The sequence below is a fragment of the Anticarsia gemmatalis genome, chromosome 9 (assembly GCF_050436995.1).
Source record: "Anticarsia gemmatalis isolate Benzon Research Colony breed Stoneville strain chromosome 9, ilAntGemm2 primary, whole genome shotgun sequence".
NCBI lineage: Eukaryota > Metazoa > Arthropoda > Insecta > Lepidoptera > Erebidae > Anticarsia > Anticarsia gemmatalis.
The window spans coordinates 9,085,351-9,104,926 of record NC_134753.1 but is presented as its reverse complement, the minus strand read 5'-3'; the positions used below and the strand labels follow the sequence as shown (position 1 = coordinate 9,104,926).

The 19,576-nt window shown below is 35.0% G+C and overlaps 1 protein-coding gene across 6 annotated transcripts; it reads right to left on the bottom strand.

Annotated features, from left to right (window-relative positions):
• Nucleotides 1-457: 457 nt before the first annotated feature.
• Nucleotides 458-19,292, bottom strand: LOC142975739 (uncharacterized). 6 transcript variants are annotated; one of them, XM_076118770.1, is made up of 7 exons: nt 19,176-19,292; nt 13,483-13,666; nt 12,439-12,630; nt 12,187-12,309; nt 5,680-6,045; nt 2,984-3,061; nt 458-2,709 (listed from the first exon to the last, which is right to left on the bottom strand). In XM_076118770.1, the coding sequence occupies exons 2-7, from the start codon at nt 13,651-13,653 to the stop codon at nt 2,671-2,673; spliced, it is 969 nt and encodes a 322-aa protein (XP_075974885.1). In that variant the 5' UTR covers nt 13,654-13,666; nt 19,176-19,292; the 3' UTR covers nt 458-2,670. The 6 variants fall into 6 exon arrangements, with proteins under 6 accessions (XP_075974885.1, XP_075974887.1, XP_075974886.1 ...); XM_076118772.1 differs by having other exon boundaries at nt 458-2,703; XM_076118771.1 differs by lacking the exon at nt 19,176-19,292 and adding an exon at nt 15,176-15,314.
• Between the last annotated feature and the right edge of the window lie 284 nt (nt 19,293-19,576).

Genomic DNA, 19,576 nt, shown 5'->3' with positions numbered 1-19,576 from the left:
AGATTACCCACAGCAAACATATTTACATCAGTTACATTTGAAGGTGGGTACTATTAAGATTGGATAATTAGTGGGCTCTTTAGGATGCTCAACAATAAGACTGATATTTTATAGCTTACACCCTTTACCCTCCACTGTGTGTATGTGAGCCGTTAGTCTGTGTCAGTACAATACAAGGCCTAAGAGCGGTTACAATTCAACGCATTGTATGCTACATGGGCGTTGCATCGATCGATCGATCCGATTCCCCTCGCTTCGTCAATTGCCCATCGATCCGTTGAAACGTCGTGCGACGACGCATCGCGTTTTTCTGGCATAATCAGATACAAAATATCATCCTGTGTTGGTGCCGTCGTGCCGTGTGTGCAGTCTCTAATGTGTGAAAGAGCGTGTGTGTAAAGGCACCTATTGTTGTCGACATTACCTCAGATACGCGTGATAAATAAAACAAACAAAATATTTTTCAAATTTATTGATTAGAGACATTCACACATCAACATTAAGTTTCAATAATTGGATTAACATAATTACCTATTATAGTTATCATACAAATTCCACATTGCATAATGAGCAAATAAGTTTTTTTATGTATTATATTAAACTCAGTCAATTTCGGGTTACCATTCTAGATGCATTATAATTATAGCGTAAAAATACTTAAGAGTATATATTAAGGACTATTGAAAGGTAAAAATTCATAAAGCGATATGATAGTGTATATTATAATATGATATTTCAATTATTCAATTCGGTATCGAATGTATGAAGAGTTCTTGCATAATAGGGACTTTAAATGGTAACCCCAATTAAAATAACAATATCAGTTCGAAATGAAAATGAATTCACATGTATTCTCGTGTATATATTTATACGAGTATGTTGTGGACACCACTAGCATAGCTTTGTATCTTATAGCTCTGATAACATGAACTCTTCCCTTGAAGATCAACATCATTCTAAATGAGATCTGATATTAACGTAGGATTAAGAGCGCATACATTAAGAATTTCAGACAGTCTAGTTTGCACTTGATATGGAATGTCTCACTCACATTTACTGTTTATATATTGGAGTATTTCTTCTCCCAATCGTGCAGTGTGTCACATAAAATTTCATAAAAATGTATAAAATTACAAAAATGATCTTGAAATCAGATTACTGGACACGGATTTAATGTAGAAAATGACCTTAATATTGTATAATATTATCAAACCTTAAAATTGTCTAATTGTATTGTATGAATGAGGTGGAAAACAATATTCTAATGGCAGCAGATAATAACCATGCCACCTTCACTAACTCGTTACACATACTACAATTCTAAATAGGTATAATAATAATGTCTGTATAAGTTCATAAATTGTATAGTATAATCACAAACTTGGCCACTGAATATCAATTTCGAATCATTAATTAATCCATCCTCATCCATTAAATTTAGATTCAACTATCACACACTACAAAGAATGTCTAACCTTACTGCTTATATCTCACTAGACACAGGAGCAACTTTTTAACATTACTGTTACAATTTCATGAGTTTGCATTTCAGAGAGCTGCTGACACTAAATTTATACAACTTAATATTAAAACTACTAGTAAATCATAGTGGATATAAAAAAATATACTAATGAGATAATAAAGAAATCCATATTCCTTCATACTTAACAATTTACAAAAGTAATTTCAAACTTTAATTTGAAAATAACAGATTAAGCAGGTTAATATACGATGCAATGAAACCTGTATTCATATATACATAATAAATGATAATATATCTATTACAGATGACAATGTCTACAATTCAATGACAGGGCTACTACAATCTGTGAAGATTCAAGTTATAAAAACTTTCAGTACTCCACTGTCGACAGCAAATACAAAAAATGCACATATCTAATTTTGAGGCAAACTATAATTGGATGGGATGATGTTTTTTATAAACTTTTACTAACCTCGAATAAACCAACACAATAATTTAAGATAGGTATTTTGATCAAATAGCAGCATCAAGATTATGGTGAACATTATTTTTTAAGAATATAATCATAATCCACTAACCACGCTGAATGCCCTTTTTATTAAAAAGGCTTATTTCGAATGTTTGTAATACACGTCTAATTATAGCTAAAGAGCTTGAGGTTCGAACAGAATGAAGGTATATTTAGATGCACAGCATAACCAAATTGTTCTGCAAGTGCTAACGCGTAGAAGATTCACACATTTTTTTACAATTATCAAATTATCACAATTTAATAATCTGTTATTGAAAATAATACGTACTCGAGAAAGCTAATTTAGGAGCGAGCGACACGCGACAACGTCAAACTAATACCCCTGTAATAATGGCACCAACTTATCGCACCGTATACTGTCTATATAACTTTGTTAATGTAATATAATTATAAAAAACTCGATTCTAGCGAATAAAATGTATAAAATCTTAATTTTATAGAAGCAAAGCACGCTAAACTTATAGTATAATCATTCTATATGAACGTCACATCTGAAACTGAAAACCACATTTATTGACAATGCAAATTATTATTATTGATCGAACTTAGTTCGACAATACGCCACAGTACTAAATCGAAATAAATTAAAGGCTCATTTTAGACACAGGTTAGTGTCGTGGACGATGGGTTGTTGCGGTCATCGGTGGTGCAGAGCTTAGTTGGCCACCGCCACGTCGCTCGTCGTCTCCTGCAACTAATATAAATACATCTCATTACATACACGCCTACTTATATCAACTGTCGTTGTCAACTATTTCGTTCCTATAATTTTTAAGTTTACTCATCATCAGAAACAAAATCACAAGAATCAGTCAATGAATCAGTATAAGATAGTTTTGAGTAAAGGAGTAGCTACAAAATCTCAAAAACGTGTACAAAAAAAAACTATAAAAACATGAGGTACTTTTTAAAGTATTATTTAAAACTGCCGACACCTAAAGCATTTTAAGTTTTTTTACGGTGCATACCATATCTGTTTTGAGTTCCGGTACTTCAGGGACCTCGGGTATCAAATCAGCCAATTTGTCACTCACGGGGAGGGGCTCCTGAAATAATATTTAATTTGTCAGGTTTTGAAGATATTCATTGAGTACAATATTGTGTTAATGAAACAGTTAGTTTATAAAAATAGCTATTTACAAATTAATTGTATTTTCCTGTGTCGAACTTCGTTTCAATTACATACATTTGTTAATACTAAACATTTATGAATGGCTAGCACTAAAGGATCGTGACTGTTTACATATAATTCATTTGAAACAGGTTAGAGGAATAGGTGATTTACTTTTATACTAAAATATGTACTTATTTAAAAATGTTCTGATATACACTCATTTAAGAAATTTTCGGCAGTTATCAATTAAATGCGATGGCTGCAAATTATATTCTTGTTATATTTTTCTGATTAACGTTCCAAATTATGGCAGCAGATTTTATTTATTTAACTAAAACAAAGATAATTAACTATTTCACAAATAAGTTTTTACCAGCGTATGCCTTAAATACTAAATGAACAACATTTTTAAATACATTTTGATATTATTTTATATAAAAATTTTAAATCTCCTGTTAGACATTTCAATTTAAACATTACTTACCTGATTATTTTAGTTTAACTTAATATATTTTAATCCAGATATAAAAGTTAAAAAAAATGTGAGCCAGACTAGAACAAATATTGGAATTTTACTTTTTCAGATAGTGAAATGGTGAAAAATAAATGACATAAAATAACTTAGATTATTATTATTTTCGTAATGATAGGGAATAACGATAATAATGATGAATGATAAATTATAACGGTCTATGTTTTAAGTGATCTATGTTTTATGATATATTTTTTAAAGTTGAAATTATAATGACGATATGAAAGTAGACCACGATGAATCAAACTTCAACACAATGCATAAAATACGAATGGTGAGGTTATAGGTATCAACTGAATCATCTAAATTTATACATTTTTGAAAGCTTCGTTAGAAATTTGTATAGTTAATCAATATCAGTATGTGTTAGCACCAAAGCGTATTTTAAAATGTAATTATCATGCTAGCATAGTATTAACTAAATCTCAGTTTCAAGCTAAGGAAGGAGAAGGACAGGAACGCAGCCGCCGGCTGGATTCAATGGTTTAACAGTATCGAATCGATCACACTTATGATTCTTCTGGTTATTGACGGTCCACACATGCTGGTAAAGAAATGCACATGAATCTACATACGAGAACTGTTAACGGGGTGTATCAAACGCTTCTGAAATTACAGTACTAATTCCACTACAAGAGCAAGATTTTCCGGACGGTATTCACCTGTGGCGTGGCGGAGTCGGGCGAGGCGTCGCCCTCCGAGCGGCTGAGGTCGCTGGGCGGCGGCGGGAAGGAGTCGGACGCGTCATTGCTCGCGGCGCCCGACAACGACGGCGGCATCGAGTCGTCGGGGGTGCTCGCCGTCCGACCTGATTCTACGTTCGCATTCTCCTTAGGATTGCTCGGTAGAACTATTTCAGCAACCTCCTTATCCGATAACAATTTTTCTTCTTCCACGTTACCGTTGCACTCGATCGTTTCGATTAGATTTCCCAGAGCGTCCTTTGATTTATTCTTTACATTCTGTTCGAGATTTTCGTTATCATTTAGCTCCACTTCTTTCGGGCATGTTTTTTCTGAGTCACATACATGATTGGAGTATACCACCGCATCCTTCATAATTTCTTGAATATTATCCGAAACAATTTCATTTTTTTCAGCAACATCTTTATTTTCAGAAATAACATCACCAGCTTCATCACATATTGGAGGTGGAGGTGCCGGCAAATCTTGTACGGTATTCAACACATCAACATTATTTTCGGGAACTATTGACACTTCCGTAGGTGGGGGAAGAGTTTCTACCTCTGAAATGGACTCGTTATTTTCGATGGCTTGGTCGCCTTCAGCCGGAGGAGCAGGAAGTTCCAGCTCAAGATTTTCTGACACTTCCTTTTCAACTTCCGTGTCGTTAGCTGATTCATCCAATAATTCAGATGGTGGAGTAGGCATGTCCACCTCTTCTGCATTTTCTGCAGAATTTTCTTTTATAACCTTTGTTTCAATTGCAGAATCTTGAGCTATTTCGGAAACAGGTAATACGGGCATAACAAGCTCTTCCTGTTTTTCGTTCTCAATTGTAGGCTCTTCAACTAATTGCGACGGAAAAACGGGTATTTCTATTTCAACTTTTTCAGTTACTGGTTCTTCACTAGATGGAGCTGAAGAAGCCTTATTTTCTACCTTAATCTCGTTTTCAATGACTGTTACTTCAATAGCTACAATTTCAGGTTTCGTATTTTCGTCTACAGCTCGCACACTGTTATCTATTAAAACAGGTTCATCAGCAGCATTTTGCTCTACTCCATTGTCTGCTGGAGTTTTGTCGCTATCTTCTTTTACGGGAGAGGGAAGTTCATTTGCATCATTTTCGGATTTGGGGAGGGTTTCGTCAAGTTTATCTTTTGTGTCAGAGGGCGGTAGTGGCGGAATTGCGTTATCAGCAGTGTTAGCTAGCGAAGCGTCTGTCAATTCTGGTGCCATAGTGGTGGCGGCAAAGGATGCCACAGATGAAGGAGGGGGATTCGCGGGGAGTGGTGGAGGCGTGGAATCTATCAAAGGCATTTGTTCAACACAAACCTCTTTTTTGACGGAAATTTCAGGTACGATTTCTGGAGTTTCAGCGACGGACTCTTCTTTGCTGTCTTCATTTTTCTCATTTTCAGTGGTTTCCTTGGCAGGCTCATCTAGGGAAAGTCCGTTAACAGGTAACTTCTCAGGTTCTGTTTCAGCGATAGGTTCCGGCCTTTCGACTTCGGGACTCGGAGCTGCTGCTTCTTCAACAACTGGTGTCTCAGCCTTAGGCGACTCAGGGGTGGAGCTTCCATTTGTGATCGGTTCCGTAACTGGTGTTTCAGGAGTTTTGTCTTCTTTCACTTCGTTTGGAGTCTTAGCCTCTTCAGCAGTATCGGTAACCGCAGGAGCTTCAGGAGCGACTTCGGCCGTCTATAAAAGAAAATCACAATTCAGGAATCGAAAACAATAATTTATCGTTAGTATTCTCTCACTCATCACAATTAACGCAAAAAAAATTATACCTGATCGTCGGCCATGGTGTTAACTACTGTATAACTACGATGTCAAACCCGCGAAATCTGAACAGAGACTGAAGGGAGATTTACATGCGGGATATAATTTATAGTGTTGTTTTTTTCGTAACGGAAGGTTGGCGCTCATTTTTAGTGAAGCAGTTACCCTTCAGTGCTCTTGATCAAGACATATTATATTGCACCAAGACTAGGGTTGTCATTCTACATAACATTTAAATTGTTTCTTTTAAGCTACCGCATGTCCATATCGTCTGCAGGTATTGCACACTTGAAATAATATTTTTAAATCATAATAAGTTATTATATGTTATCACACAGGATTATACAATAGTGAACAGTTAACCGGAATGTAAAGAACTCACTTCAAATTTCTGCTGAATATGATTATGAACATAAAGCCAAGGATCAGGGAAGTTGACTTGGTTAACGAAAAATGTTTAACTTTAACTCTTTGAAAGTTCATCCAAAGTGCTTATGTTATAATTTTTTTTGTAAATAATGCTGAATTTAAAATAATTACAGAAATTATATTAGGCCCTCATTTGTTTCTAACGAAAATTCTAAATTATGAAGTCACTATATTTCTATAGTTAGTGTTTTTGACATTTCATAAAGATCGGATTTGACTGGTAACTAACTAGAGTGCCTAACACCACGTGTCGCGTTTATTTTACGATTTATATCAAATCATCTTTCGATCAGAGTCATCTATCCTAGATAAACTAATGTATAAAAGTTATTTGAAATGTTGATAACGAAAAACATATTTTATTTCATATTAATCTAGGAATATTCAACCGCAGGGTTGTGGCAAATATTAAAACGATACTTGTGCGCAAGGCCGTCTTTGTTTACTGGAGTAGAAAGATACGTAGTACACACCTGAGCGTGCCACACGTTATTCATTAAACAGATTTGTCGTTTGGCAGTCCCCTGTACAAAATCTCTTGATAGTGACATTGTTAAGTGGTCAATACTAATGATTCATCACGTAATTACTAGAATATATTTACGATAATAGTAAATTAGCTTGAGATGCCAACGATCCTAAATAAGAGTGAACAAATATATTCAATAAATCATGCCCGTTTTGTGTAATTGTCATTGGATACAGTCTGTTGTTCACAGATCAACTAGAAACGAATAATTATATTCGAATATACCTACATTGGATATCAATTGCAAGTATGCCTCCTTTTGCATGTCTGCAAAGCACACTAAATTAATCATCGTCTCGTAACGATATCGTTTCGCATTGATGCATATGGGACAAACTTCCAAACTTCAAGCGTACGTAGTAAACACGCTGTTTCCGATATTATTAAAGTGTTAAAGCGTCTAAGTATCTTTGGCCATAACGTTTTATACAAAAATATCCATTTAACAAAAAAAAAATAACGATACATTCATTCTATCGTAATTACTAATGTAGTTAATTGTATATTGGTAATAAGTAACCATCCTATAATAAATAATAATTTTACACGCCTAGTGTACATCGAAATTGTAAAGCGATTGTTAGGAATAGAGTGCAATGACCCCGAAACCGCGAACGCTGCGTAAGTACATATTTATATGTTATAAAAACATCTATAGTTGCAACAAGTCTTCATTTAGTTAAGTAATATGCTCTTATTTATAATAACATGAAAATGAAAATATGTTATTTACCAGCACCAATAGATACCTACTACTAGCACTTTGTAATACTTTGTATTGGTATAAAAACACGATCGTCGTCCGTAACGAACGGAACATGAACAATGGTTTCCACTTCGGTATCGAGTCGGGGCCCGGGAAGCTAACGGTTCATATTCAAACAGGATCGACCGTATGATAATCATTACAATTATTTATCACAGGCCAGTTCTATTCCATTTACACATTTTAATAGACAGTTTTTTTATAACACCACACCGCAACCAAATGTGTGTGTCAGACTTCATACCCATTTGGTTCTTTGTGGATATGGATGTATGCAGTGGAGGCCTTTTTGTATTGTCACGTTAAATCCGCGTTTCGGCCGCGTAGACTTTGGTCCTTCCCGGAATATATCGCAGAGGGACAAACACAAGTTACTTTCGCTATTATAACACAAGTGGTATGGACTATGATGACGAGATCTATATCACACCGATTTTGATAATAAACATTAAAAGATAACTTGAATAATATTATGTAATGATAATAATTATTATCGGCGTAATATTTCGGGCGTCGGATAATTTTAATCGCTCAAAAAGGAGATCCTTCCCCAGCGAATCCTTGGGTAGCGGCTGTGAGCCAGTCTACGGCAACATAGTAAGGTAACCTGTTACTTTCATTCATGGAAAGTGGTGATAGAAATCACGAAGACTTAGTGAGAAGAGTAGGTCTAAGTTAGGATGACTGTATCTGCTGTCTCAGCTGTAGTGTATGTGACTCCTGATCATGCGGTCCCTGGTACGTGCCCGGGTCGGGTCAGTGTTATTGAATTAAACATACCTACCTAATCAATTTATCCTCTCAGCAGTGGTTAGTCCGAATTTTGAAGACGTGTATGTATGGCAATAGGCGCCCGTCCATATCACATCCAAGTAGGATGTGAAATATGCAAAAGGCGTGATAATATAAAATGGTACTGGCAGTAGATCTACTTGGGGTCACGGCTATAGTTTAGGCTAAGTGACGGTTTAGCCGACAAATAACGGTAAAAAGTATGCGACAGTCAACTAAAGAGGTGAGTCACCAAATTCCACACAATACCATGGATGTCTGACTATGGTAATGATTTTCCGCTCTAAAACCCCGCATACACCGGTGTTTTATTATGTGATTTGAAAATACTCCGGAAAGTAATAGAAAATTGGATTCTCCATAATAATATAATTTAGTAATCAAGTAGGTGTACATAATAATTATAAATAATATTTTTTTGTTGTACAGTACATTTTTGACAAAAAGAAACAGCTCACATAAAAGGTCGCATTTACTTTAGCATTTATTATTCTATAATGCAACATTACAATTGTTTTTTAATTTTTAATATTAGGGCTAATATTAACAAATAGGAAACATTGGTTTCTGAAAACTAAAAACCTACTTAGTAAGAAAATAACAACACTTTTCCGTTCCACATCTATGATTACGTTAATTCGAGTTAATAGTGAAAATAGTGTGCATAAACCAAACCCAATAGAACTGACAAGAGTGTACAACGCATTGATTGAGTACCTAGCGAACAGGAGTTATATGAACTTGTAAACAATAAAATAATCGTGGAGATAACTATACTCTCGCATTGTTATAAATATTATAGATATAACATGTCTCACATCACATGCGCTCGCTATCAAAGGTTGAACGCCCTGTCTTGGCTGGCACCGATTGTTAACGTATTATAGTAACAAATTACCGACACAATACCAATAACACGCTATGAGCACTTACAATGAGTACAAGAGATTTAAACGGAGACAACTTGTGTTATGGAGTTTAGAGCAATCAGAGGATACTTATACTAAATAAAAACGTTTTGTTATCAATTATGTTATTTGCAATAAAAACTTAAGAACATAATTTTCGTAAGGCCGCACAATAACGAGCCATTAAAAAATGTTTCACACAAAAGCAGTGTCAATAGAGGAAACTGAGCCCTCCTTGTTATGTCAATGCACTATTGAGCCGCCGTATTATGAAAATACAACGGATGGATCGCCGTGAACAAGTCGCTACCGCTGTCACCAACGTCATTCAATAAACATGCAATCCGAGCTCTATGTTCGTCGTGTTTCCTTTACCAGCAGTCATTTTAGATACGTACTCAACTGCACACATGCACCCAGGGTACGACGTATTGTTCGTGCAATGTAGCATCTCACATAACTTAACAAACGAGAGACTAACAAGCCTTACGTCAATAGCAAGGAGTAGCATAGCTAATAAATAATCTGCTATCAAATATTTTCAGTCATGAAATCATGATTTCACTAATGATTATTAGTTTTTATTGTAAATATTCCTTACCATTTTATTTCAAATTGTTTTCACTATCGGTTTATCTCTTTACTATGCGGGATCTCGATACGTGAAGTGTTTCTGATATATTCGGTAATTATTTTTCGTTAATACAAATCCACGGTATTACAGGCCTACAAGAAGCGAGGTTATAGAAGGAAAAGCGGTTTGCCGACCTCCTACGTATCAGTCTCGCAACCCGTCCGGGCTTCGGACCTACCCGCCCACGAATAGCGTCGCAAAACCTGCCAAGGACTGCTAATTTTATTTTGCACTCCACAAACTTGTTTCCTAATGCCTCCCGTCCTTGCGTCATCGCTTCGCCGCGCTGATGCCATTTTATAACGCCGAAATGCAACTTATCCGTCTATGACAATACTGTTGCAAAAACATCTAAGGATTCTCATGAATGGTGTACGTAAATATTTTTTTACGTACTAATTATGCTAGGCTAGGGAACGCAATGGACCATATCTGCTTAACACGGCAGAATAAAAAACTCAAGTGTGTTTATAAGACATCTGTTTTACATCGTGTAGAAAACTAACTGGTGTAGGATTATTTTGAACAGAAGCAGATTCCGTTTAATTTTATTATCCCCATTATATTGCGACAGCATCGGTAATAGATCTAATTAATGTCATCTATTAAATGTTAAATAAAGAGTATCATACCCAGAAATTCTTTATCATGTATCTACTCAAATGTTAAAATAATATGTTCATGAGTTCATAAATGTTGTAAATACTAGTAAGTTCGGCAACTTAAATAACTTCGATACTAAGTTTACCTGACCAGTAACATTACGAAAAATAAAGACTCCGCTGAAATAGCAATTATTGTCAACTTCGCAAACTTTCGCTGTGGGAGGTTGAAAGCTAATGACCGTAGATACATTTACGCAAAGTAGATTAATGAATAGTTAACCCTACGAAATGTTTAATTGAAATAATAAAATATGACTAATAATTATGGACTTTTAGTAACAATGGTAAAAGCGGGCTTCAGAATTTAGGATATCGGCGCGTTGGGCTTTCACAGCAACATTATAATATACAATATTATTAGCTGTAAACTAAAGGAAGTTTAAAACGGTTAAATTAAGCTGTATGTCATCTTATTGATTACAGTTCTCTACGTAAATAAATGGATAGCGACACACTTTGGACCGTCAATGAATTAAAGTAACACTAATAGGACGGTATCGTCGACGACAATGGCGGCTCACGTTTGGTTAGCACGGATATAGCACCACTTTGAATTATAATGCGCATTGTTCCTCGCGCTGCGCCGGTTCGGGTGCAATGCACTACGTCGCAATACTTACTTGTCATAGAAATCGTTGGTTTCTACTAGGTTTGACCGCAAGGTCGAATCACGAGATCAATTATTATAATATTAGCAACCAATTAAAAAATATTACTCATATATACTTATTTACAAAAAAATAAATTATGAATCATAACTTGATCACCCTTTACAGTGACTCCCTTTACGTTATAATATTATCGGCCCGAAAAATATTTCTTTAAATTACCGTCTAACGTCTGGGGGAGTTCGTGCTGGTGTTAATATCAGCAGCTCTCATTAATTTGACGCGGATTCGAGTGCCCTCGTACCAGTTTCGACCACACGTGTGCGCGATTTCACATATCTTCAAGTTTTCACACAACAGAGGCCAATGACTTTTAAAGATCTTAAAATAATTATGAATTGATGGTTAAGATATAACCAGTACGAACAAAGTGCGAACATTATAAGATGTATAAATAAAAGTAGGTCATTTTGTAAGGCAAGCGTAGAGTCTTGGATTTGGACTGGTATTCTTCATCTTTATATTTAGTATTCTCACTTAACTGAATACTATGTATGAATGACTGTCAGATATAAAAATAGTATATTAGAAAGTTATAGCTCACAAAATCACGAAATCAATAACACACTTTATTGATTGTCTGCAACCTTATTGTGTTAATAATTACCTACTAAAAACATCTAGATGTAGAAAATACTCTAGTTAGATATTAATTTAGGCACTTACCTCTTCCGGCACCTTCTCTGGTTCACCATTCGTTTTGAGCTCTTCGTCTTTTGGTTTTTTTTCTTGTTTAGGTTTGTCTTTTCTGCTGAAACTGATCGATCTGAGCGACCATTTCTTCTTGACCTGCCCATGACATGCTCGTGTTAATAATAATAACAAAAATAATAATCGGCACACACATGCGGTAAGTACTTAATACGTTAACCTTGTTAACAGTTATCTGTATACTGAACAAATCTACACTTGACATACCTTCTCCTTCTTGGGCTTCTTGCTGTCTTCAGGCGTAGGAGTAGACTCCCCATTTTCTACTTTTTGCTCACTATCTCCGTTTGTTAGTGGAGCAGCATCTTTTTCCTCCTCTTGCTGCTTCGCTTCTTTCTCTGTAGTAGCATCTTTTTCGTTTTCTGGAGTACCACTGTCGATATCTTTTTGTTTTTCCTCCTATAACATGTTTAAGCATATATTTAACAGCCCATTACCTGTTTTTTCTTCTATATTTCAGAGTACCTATTTTTTTCATCTGATAAAATAATTGTTTGTTATTTTATTACTCGCAATGTTTATAGATATAATACTTTTTATTTGTATATGCCTGTTGTTCATAACGTAAGTGAAACAAACAATCGATTACAGAACATAAATGTAAAAATACATAATAGATAGAAAATGTTATTTGAAAGTATTTTGTGTTATTTATATTAATTTGTAACTTATCCAACACATTTTAGTACGAGTTAAGGCAACTAAATCATACTATTCATGAATCAGTTTGTCAGTAGTTTAGTTATTTTATTTACGGTAGTTGGGAATGCCAGTGCTTGACAATTTAGAATGGTTACTTGAAGCTTTATTTATACAGGAAGTAGTGGGTAGCCTATTTCAATCTACATTTTAACGCGTCGTAAGGCATTCCTGCTAATAATGGTATATTCATACAACCAAAAAAAATGTGAAGGTCAAACTCACGGCGCGGTTTATAGGCACACCCGCTATAGGTATAAAAACGCCGTAAGATTATAGCCTCCGAGGGCAACCAATGCCTTAGTTGTCTGGGTTAAGCTCTCATTAAAATGTCAATTAAAAAGCCTAGCTTCACCCTAACTCCGAAAGTATTTTAAACAATGTGTTTAACTTAACACGTTAGATCGGTTTGAAATACAAGCAGGAACTAATGGCTTATTTTAATAACTGGCAGATCTACCAGTTATTAAAATAAGCCATTCGTTTCATTCTCGCTTTTGTAACAGCTAGTCTTTAAATGGCACATGTCTGTCAAAATCTGTAATACATTACCGTTGTCTCGTGTATATGCGCATCGCCGTTGAGCTGTGGTTTCAACGCGTCGGCATCAGCTAGTTGTTCCACGCGACCCTCGCCGCCTGCGATCGCTGCCGCTACTTCACCAGCGCTCTCAGCCTCCTTGCCGCTTATGTCGACTGAGCGCTTACTCTGCTTAGCACCCATGCTTTATGTTGGCCTAAATTAGGTGCGTAAAGCAGGTTAGCGTTATATAATTCAATAAATAAATAGGACACTAATACAAATAAATAAAAAAATCAACTGATTAAAATTCCCTTTCCTTTGTCTGTCCAAATACCTTCCACATTTATTCAACCTATATTTTGTACATTTGTACCTGTGAACTTTATTATGTGTAAAGGGTTAACTAGTATCACTAAGCTTCCTTAATTTATTTAAATATTTTTCGATATAGGCTCATAATATTATTTTTTTTTCTATCAATTAGTTGCCAGGAAAATATTGCCTACTGCGATACCGCCAACGGTAGAAATAGATTAGTTTTGAGTTCATCTTTTGTATACAGAATGCCCAATAAATAGTAATACGTATTATTTTAATATATATTTAAGAACTACTGCATAGATACTTCATAATATTATTATCCACTTCCGTCCGTCTATTATTTTAGAATGAAATACGTGACTTAAATACTTGATAGTACACATACGACTTACGGGTAATGATGAAGTTTTTATGTCCTGCTACTCATCAGAACCATAGTCAAGAGTACATAGAGTAGTCAAGTCAATAATACCCACCGTCACGGTGGGTATTATTGACTTGACTACTCTGCTATTATTGACATATTATCATATCAGGTAACAACTAACAGCAGTGAATAAATATAGGATCACGCACGTTTCAAACCTTACTGATGTAGATTCGCCCTCAAACTGAAGGTGAATGAAAACATCGTAATGAAACCTTGCATAGCTGAGCCAACCAAGCATGGGTATAAAATGTCTCGGATGGGTATAAAAGTCTCGTTTTCGGCGAAATATAAATATTTTTCATGGACAAAATGGAAATTGATCACGGTACTTTATTGAACGAAGAACTACTTCATCCACAACTACCTCTATCAATAAAAAGAAAGCACCTTCACTCGTTTTAATGAATGACAAAGTGTGTGGCAAAAATCTTATTTAAATAACAAATACATGTAGGTATTTAATATGCATATTTGTGTCACGGTAGATAAAAATAAATAATTCAGGTACGATGAGGAACCAATTTGGAATACAAAGCACGTCAGTGGGTCACGGTGCTGGGAACACGCTCGAAATAAATGTTAACTGCCGCCCAAAATAGTATCTCTCAACGAAAGTGCAAGATGCAACGCTATTATTTTAGTTACGCAGCGTTGACTTACATCGCTATCACAAATTAAACCGTTTAGAATATAAAATAGAATTTTGTTGAATGAACTAACGTAATATTAATCGCTGTATGAGTAAGTCTTAAACAATGCATAGTAATAAAAATTACACACCGAAACTAAGCGATCAAATTGTATTTAAATGAACACAATATTCATGACACATAATATATTTTGATAAATCCCCAGAATATAGAATAGCGTGATAGAACTACTCCATTATATTTAGTTTTTATATTAATCAGGGCCTATAAAAGAAACAATCGCTAACCAACAAAAAATAATAAATAAATGCACATTACTCACAGAGGGCAGGAAACACACAACTATCACGATGTTTAAAACGAAACTGAGAGTGGAACAAGCCTAGTATAGTTATTGTTCACATTGATCATTAGTAGCGGACCGAATTCCTAGCACATCGTTCCAGCCTTTATCGTTCATTATCCCACTCGTTACTCTCAATACAAATATAAATAGCAGGGACATTAGTCACGCAGGACTCGATTCTTATCTCTTTGCAAACATACCCTTCGCGACAAAATATGAATAGTGAAGAAAACAATACAATTAGCATTGATTGTTATCATAACGACATATTTTAAAGTTATTGTTAAAACAAATTTTCTTTCTTCTTAAATGCAAATCGTTACAAATAGTTAGATATTGTTATCTACTGCTGTACGATAGTTTAATCATTGACCATAATAAAATTCAACCTGTGGTGGCCCCTACCAGTACACAATCTATTATGTTTTATATAGTAGCAATTACACATACTATAACATCCTTTGTCCTTGATTGTACAACGAACGTTGTGTAGAGAGCGTCCATCATTGTCATGATGGGGAGTTATTTCAAATTGGTTCACGCGTTGGGGTTATTGACCTAACGTATTCTGCCCCCTCTCCCCTACATTCAGTTTTTTAGGCTTAACCAGTCAACCCGAACTGATCATTGTCGTCGCTGATACAATAGGAGGCACTTTTAAGTAGGGTCTGATTTTAAGTAAGTGTATCAGCGACCTTGACTCGGGTGCGTTCAAGGTCGACAGCTCCGCCAGTAGGTAGATACCCGTGTGTAAATAAAAATTTGTAAACGCGTCTGGCTGATACCGGACGGCTGTCTGACCGACAGTTAAATTTTAATAGGTAATATACAAATTTAAGAGCATAAGGGCTAAATTATCGTTTAAATTATTCCTAGTAAATGTTACACTAAATATTTTATTTGATTGCGAAGAACTTTCCAGGAGGTTAACATTAACTGGTTCCCAAATTATATTACATGTTGATTATACAAAACTTCTCGTACCTACCTACCCTATGATATGTTAACAATTTAAACAAGATAGGTCAGTATTATTATAAATTTTGTGCCCTAGTGAGTGAGTTAATCATATTATTGTTTTTAACATTCATAGTAATACAATATTCGTCTACTATGCTAATTTCCAACCATGTAAAGACCTATTCCACGATTGACACTAAAAAAAAACTTTCCTATTGGCCGCCGACTAAGTATAAAGGTCAGCAACACAATTAAAATTTTGAATAAACTGCCTTATTTTTATAATATACATTATACGGCAGACATTCAAAACTTGTCTTATGTCTTCGCTACCTATGAGTCAAGAAAAAACGGGTCCCATCCCGGAGGACCCCGATTTATTTTTATGTTATCAACTATTTTAAAAACAAATCGGGGTCCTCCGGGACGTGGGCTTTTGGGGTCGGGGTAATCAGGGAATAACCCGAAAAAAACAAAATCAGTACATTATACAATCCATACATTAAACACTATTATACTAATATTATTTAAAAGAAACATTCATCAAGTACGCGTTAATGCTAAAATACGCGTTAATGCGATACGTGAAACGTGATTTCAAGGGAAATTAAATAAATTGGATAAAGAATCATTATAATACAATTACATCGAAGCAGTGCATACAATCCTGGACTAGATACCCTCGCACAGAACACGTGCAATGGCGAGGGGAAAATCGATAGCAGCGGCCAGTTGCGGATTTAAACCACAAGTAACACAGCACCCAGTCATATGAGCAACAGGAAAAATTATGTTACACGATAATTATAACAATAAAGTATTTATTATAATATTTATTTGTTACTAATTGTAATACGTATTGTTAGGTATTTATGTTTGTTAAATGCAGACTGAAGTGACTAATATTACATTTTATCACGAGGAAAATGTATGAATAATAAAAATCAGTACTAAACGAAACGATGTTTATTGTTTTCATTTGCGGCATTAATATTATTAAGAGATTATATTATTATGTGATGCCAACTTTAGACCATAATGAAACGAACTTGTAGCAGAGACTTCTCCATTACCTAGTTAACAAGATACTACTCCGTCGCAAACATGTATTTTTTTATCCATTATCGTGTTTTAGAACTTGCAGTTAAAAATCACTCACGAGGTTATAAGCCTGCCACCATGGCCATCAGACGCTATAATATACATCTGCTATCTTTTATCTAAAACTACCAACTCGCTTGTAATTATTGTAGTATGGTCTCTAGTGTATGGGACTGCAGCCAACGAGGTCCCGGATTCGACACGATAATCAGAGTAATTGATAAGTTAATAAATTCTACAACAAAACATTTTATTTATTATAAGGATACTTTTGATTAGTTTTAATACCAAATCTACCTATAGGTAGGTAGGTATAACAAATCTAAGATAATGTGATAATATCAAATCAAGTTTTCAACTTATCAGCGCCCGTTCCCATGAAAATAAGCTAGAATTTTCTTTTTTAAGAGTACTGGAAAGCGTTTTATGAAAATGTTTAAGAAGTGTAAGGAACAAAGTTATGTTTTTAGCTCTACCTACCTACCTTATTTTGCATTATGTACAGTTAACACCTAGGTTAACCCATAAGACATGTGTTATCGAAAATCCTCCTAAAAGCTTCGATTTGCTATCGTACAAATCCACTGATAACAGTTCGAAGGTCTTATGAGATACGACAAACGCGAGGAAGCTCATTGATGATATTTGTAAGCTCTTCATTATTTTTTTACGCTGAGTAAAGAACTCCCGGAAAGACAAGGCTTTCCTTTAATTATGATTACAAGCTTAATATTATTGGTTCCTAAAAATATTACAAATATGATAGTGAGAATGAACTTGTCTGTTTGTTTTTATTTTACGTCAAAACGGCTGAAGGCTTGACCAATTTGAATAACACGGCTCGGTGATAATATTGTATTCCGGGTAGGAACATGAGCTACTTTTTTACAAAATTATGAAACATCACAAGCGAGGCGAGAACCTTATTTTTAGTTTGCACGGAAGATGCGTTTTCTTCGGTTAGATACAAGATAATGTAAACATAATACCTATTGGTAGGTATCTATTCAGCCATTGCATACGAACAAATCGTAAATATTCAATAATAGGAGGTAATTAAATGATGGACAAATCTTTTGCGAGATTTGTGAGCTTGTTATGGTCAGGACCCTCTGTCTCAGTTATCTTACCCAAAATTATGAAGGTAGTCAGATAAATTATAAACTTCTTCGCAACAAAGTGGAAATATCAAGGTATCAAAACAACTTTTGTAAGAGACCAGTCTGAAAGAAATTGTATTTAAATACTTGGTAAGGCTTAGCCTTCTTTGTCTGAAATGTTAGTCCGCTGATCGATCCTACCGTCGGTATAGTAAACAATCTCGCAGTAAAAAAAAAGGTTTCAAACACATTGTAACATGCACTGCTTACAGTTAATCACTTTAGACCTATGTACTTAAAACACCCTTGTTCCACAGATTACTGTCTCCCCCAGTTACTCACAACGATGATTCATCGTTCCGTTGTTAATCACAAAGAACGTATTTACCGGAATAATGATGAGTAAATACATTCTCACATAACAATGCCGGGTGTCATGTACGAATTTGCAGGGTTTTCATGGAAACTAAATCCAATACTATCATTTATTTAATACTATAAAATCGGTACATAGTGGTAAAAAATTTGAATATTGTATCAGTTCTACCCATTGCTGGTCAGTGTCGTGTCATGTACATAATTCAGACTTAAGTGGTGACGACGAAAGGAACCAGCAAGTATTAGAAAATTATTACAAAGAGCTTTTATCTTAAATGTTAAGAAAGTACATTTTCGAAAGTAGGTACCTACTCGAGCCCAGTATGTGCTTTGCCGATGCTAGTACGATTAAACAGCCGGCTTGTTACATGACCCCGGGATAACTAAAATGTGTTTATGCTAGTTATGACAAAAACTAATACTAATTTGGTGCTTACCTTTTGGCTTTTTCAGTCCGAAATATATTAACAAAGAATTTACACTGAAATAGTAAAATATTCACTTCCAGCACTCACAGCTCAACACAATATGGCGGCACAGGACGAAATCCCCACCTAGAAAATAATTCAAAATTTTAACTCGCTTGCGATTGGTCGTTGCAATCAAGACGCTTCAATGTCGCCAACCCGACAATGTAGTGTCTACCAACATAATCATATAGACATGTAGGCATTTTATTGCTAAGGATACATTCGGTTATTCTACGATTCTGCACAGTGTAGATAAGTCAGGATATTGAATTGAATACTAGGTAGTCTAGTATTTAATATTGTTTACTTACTGTGTAATAATTCAGTCTCATCATATCTAATAAATATTTAAGAGTATTTAATATTAA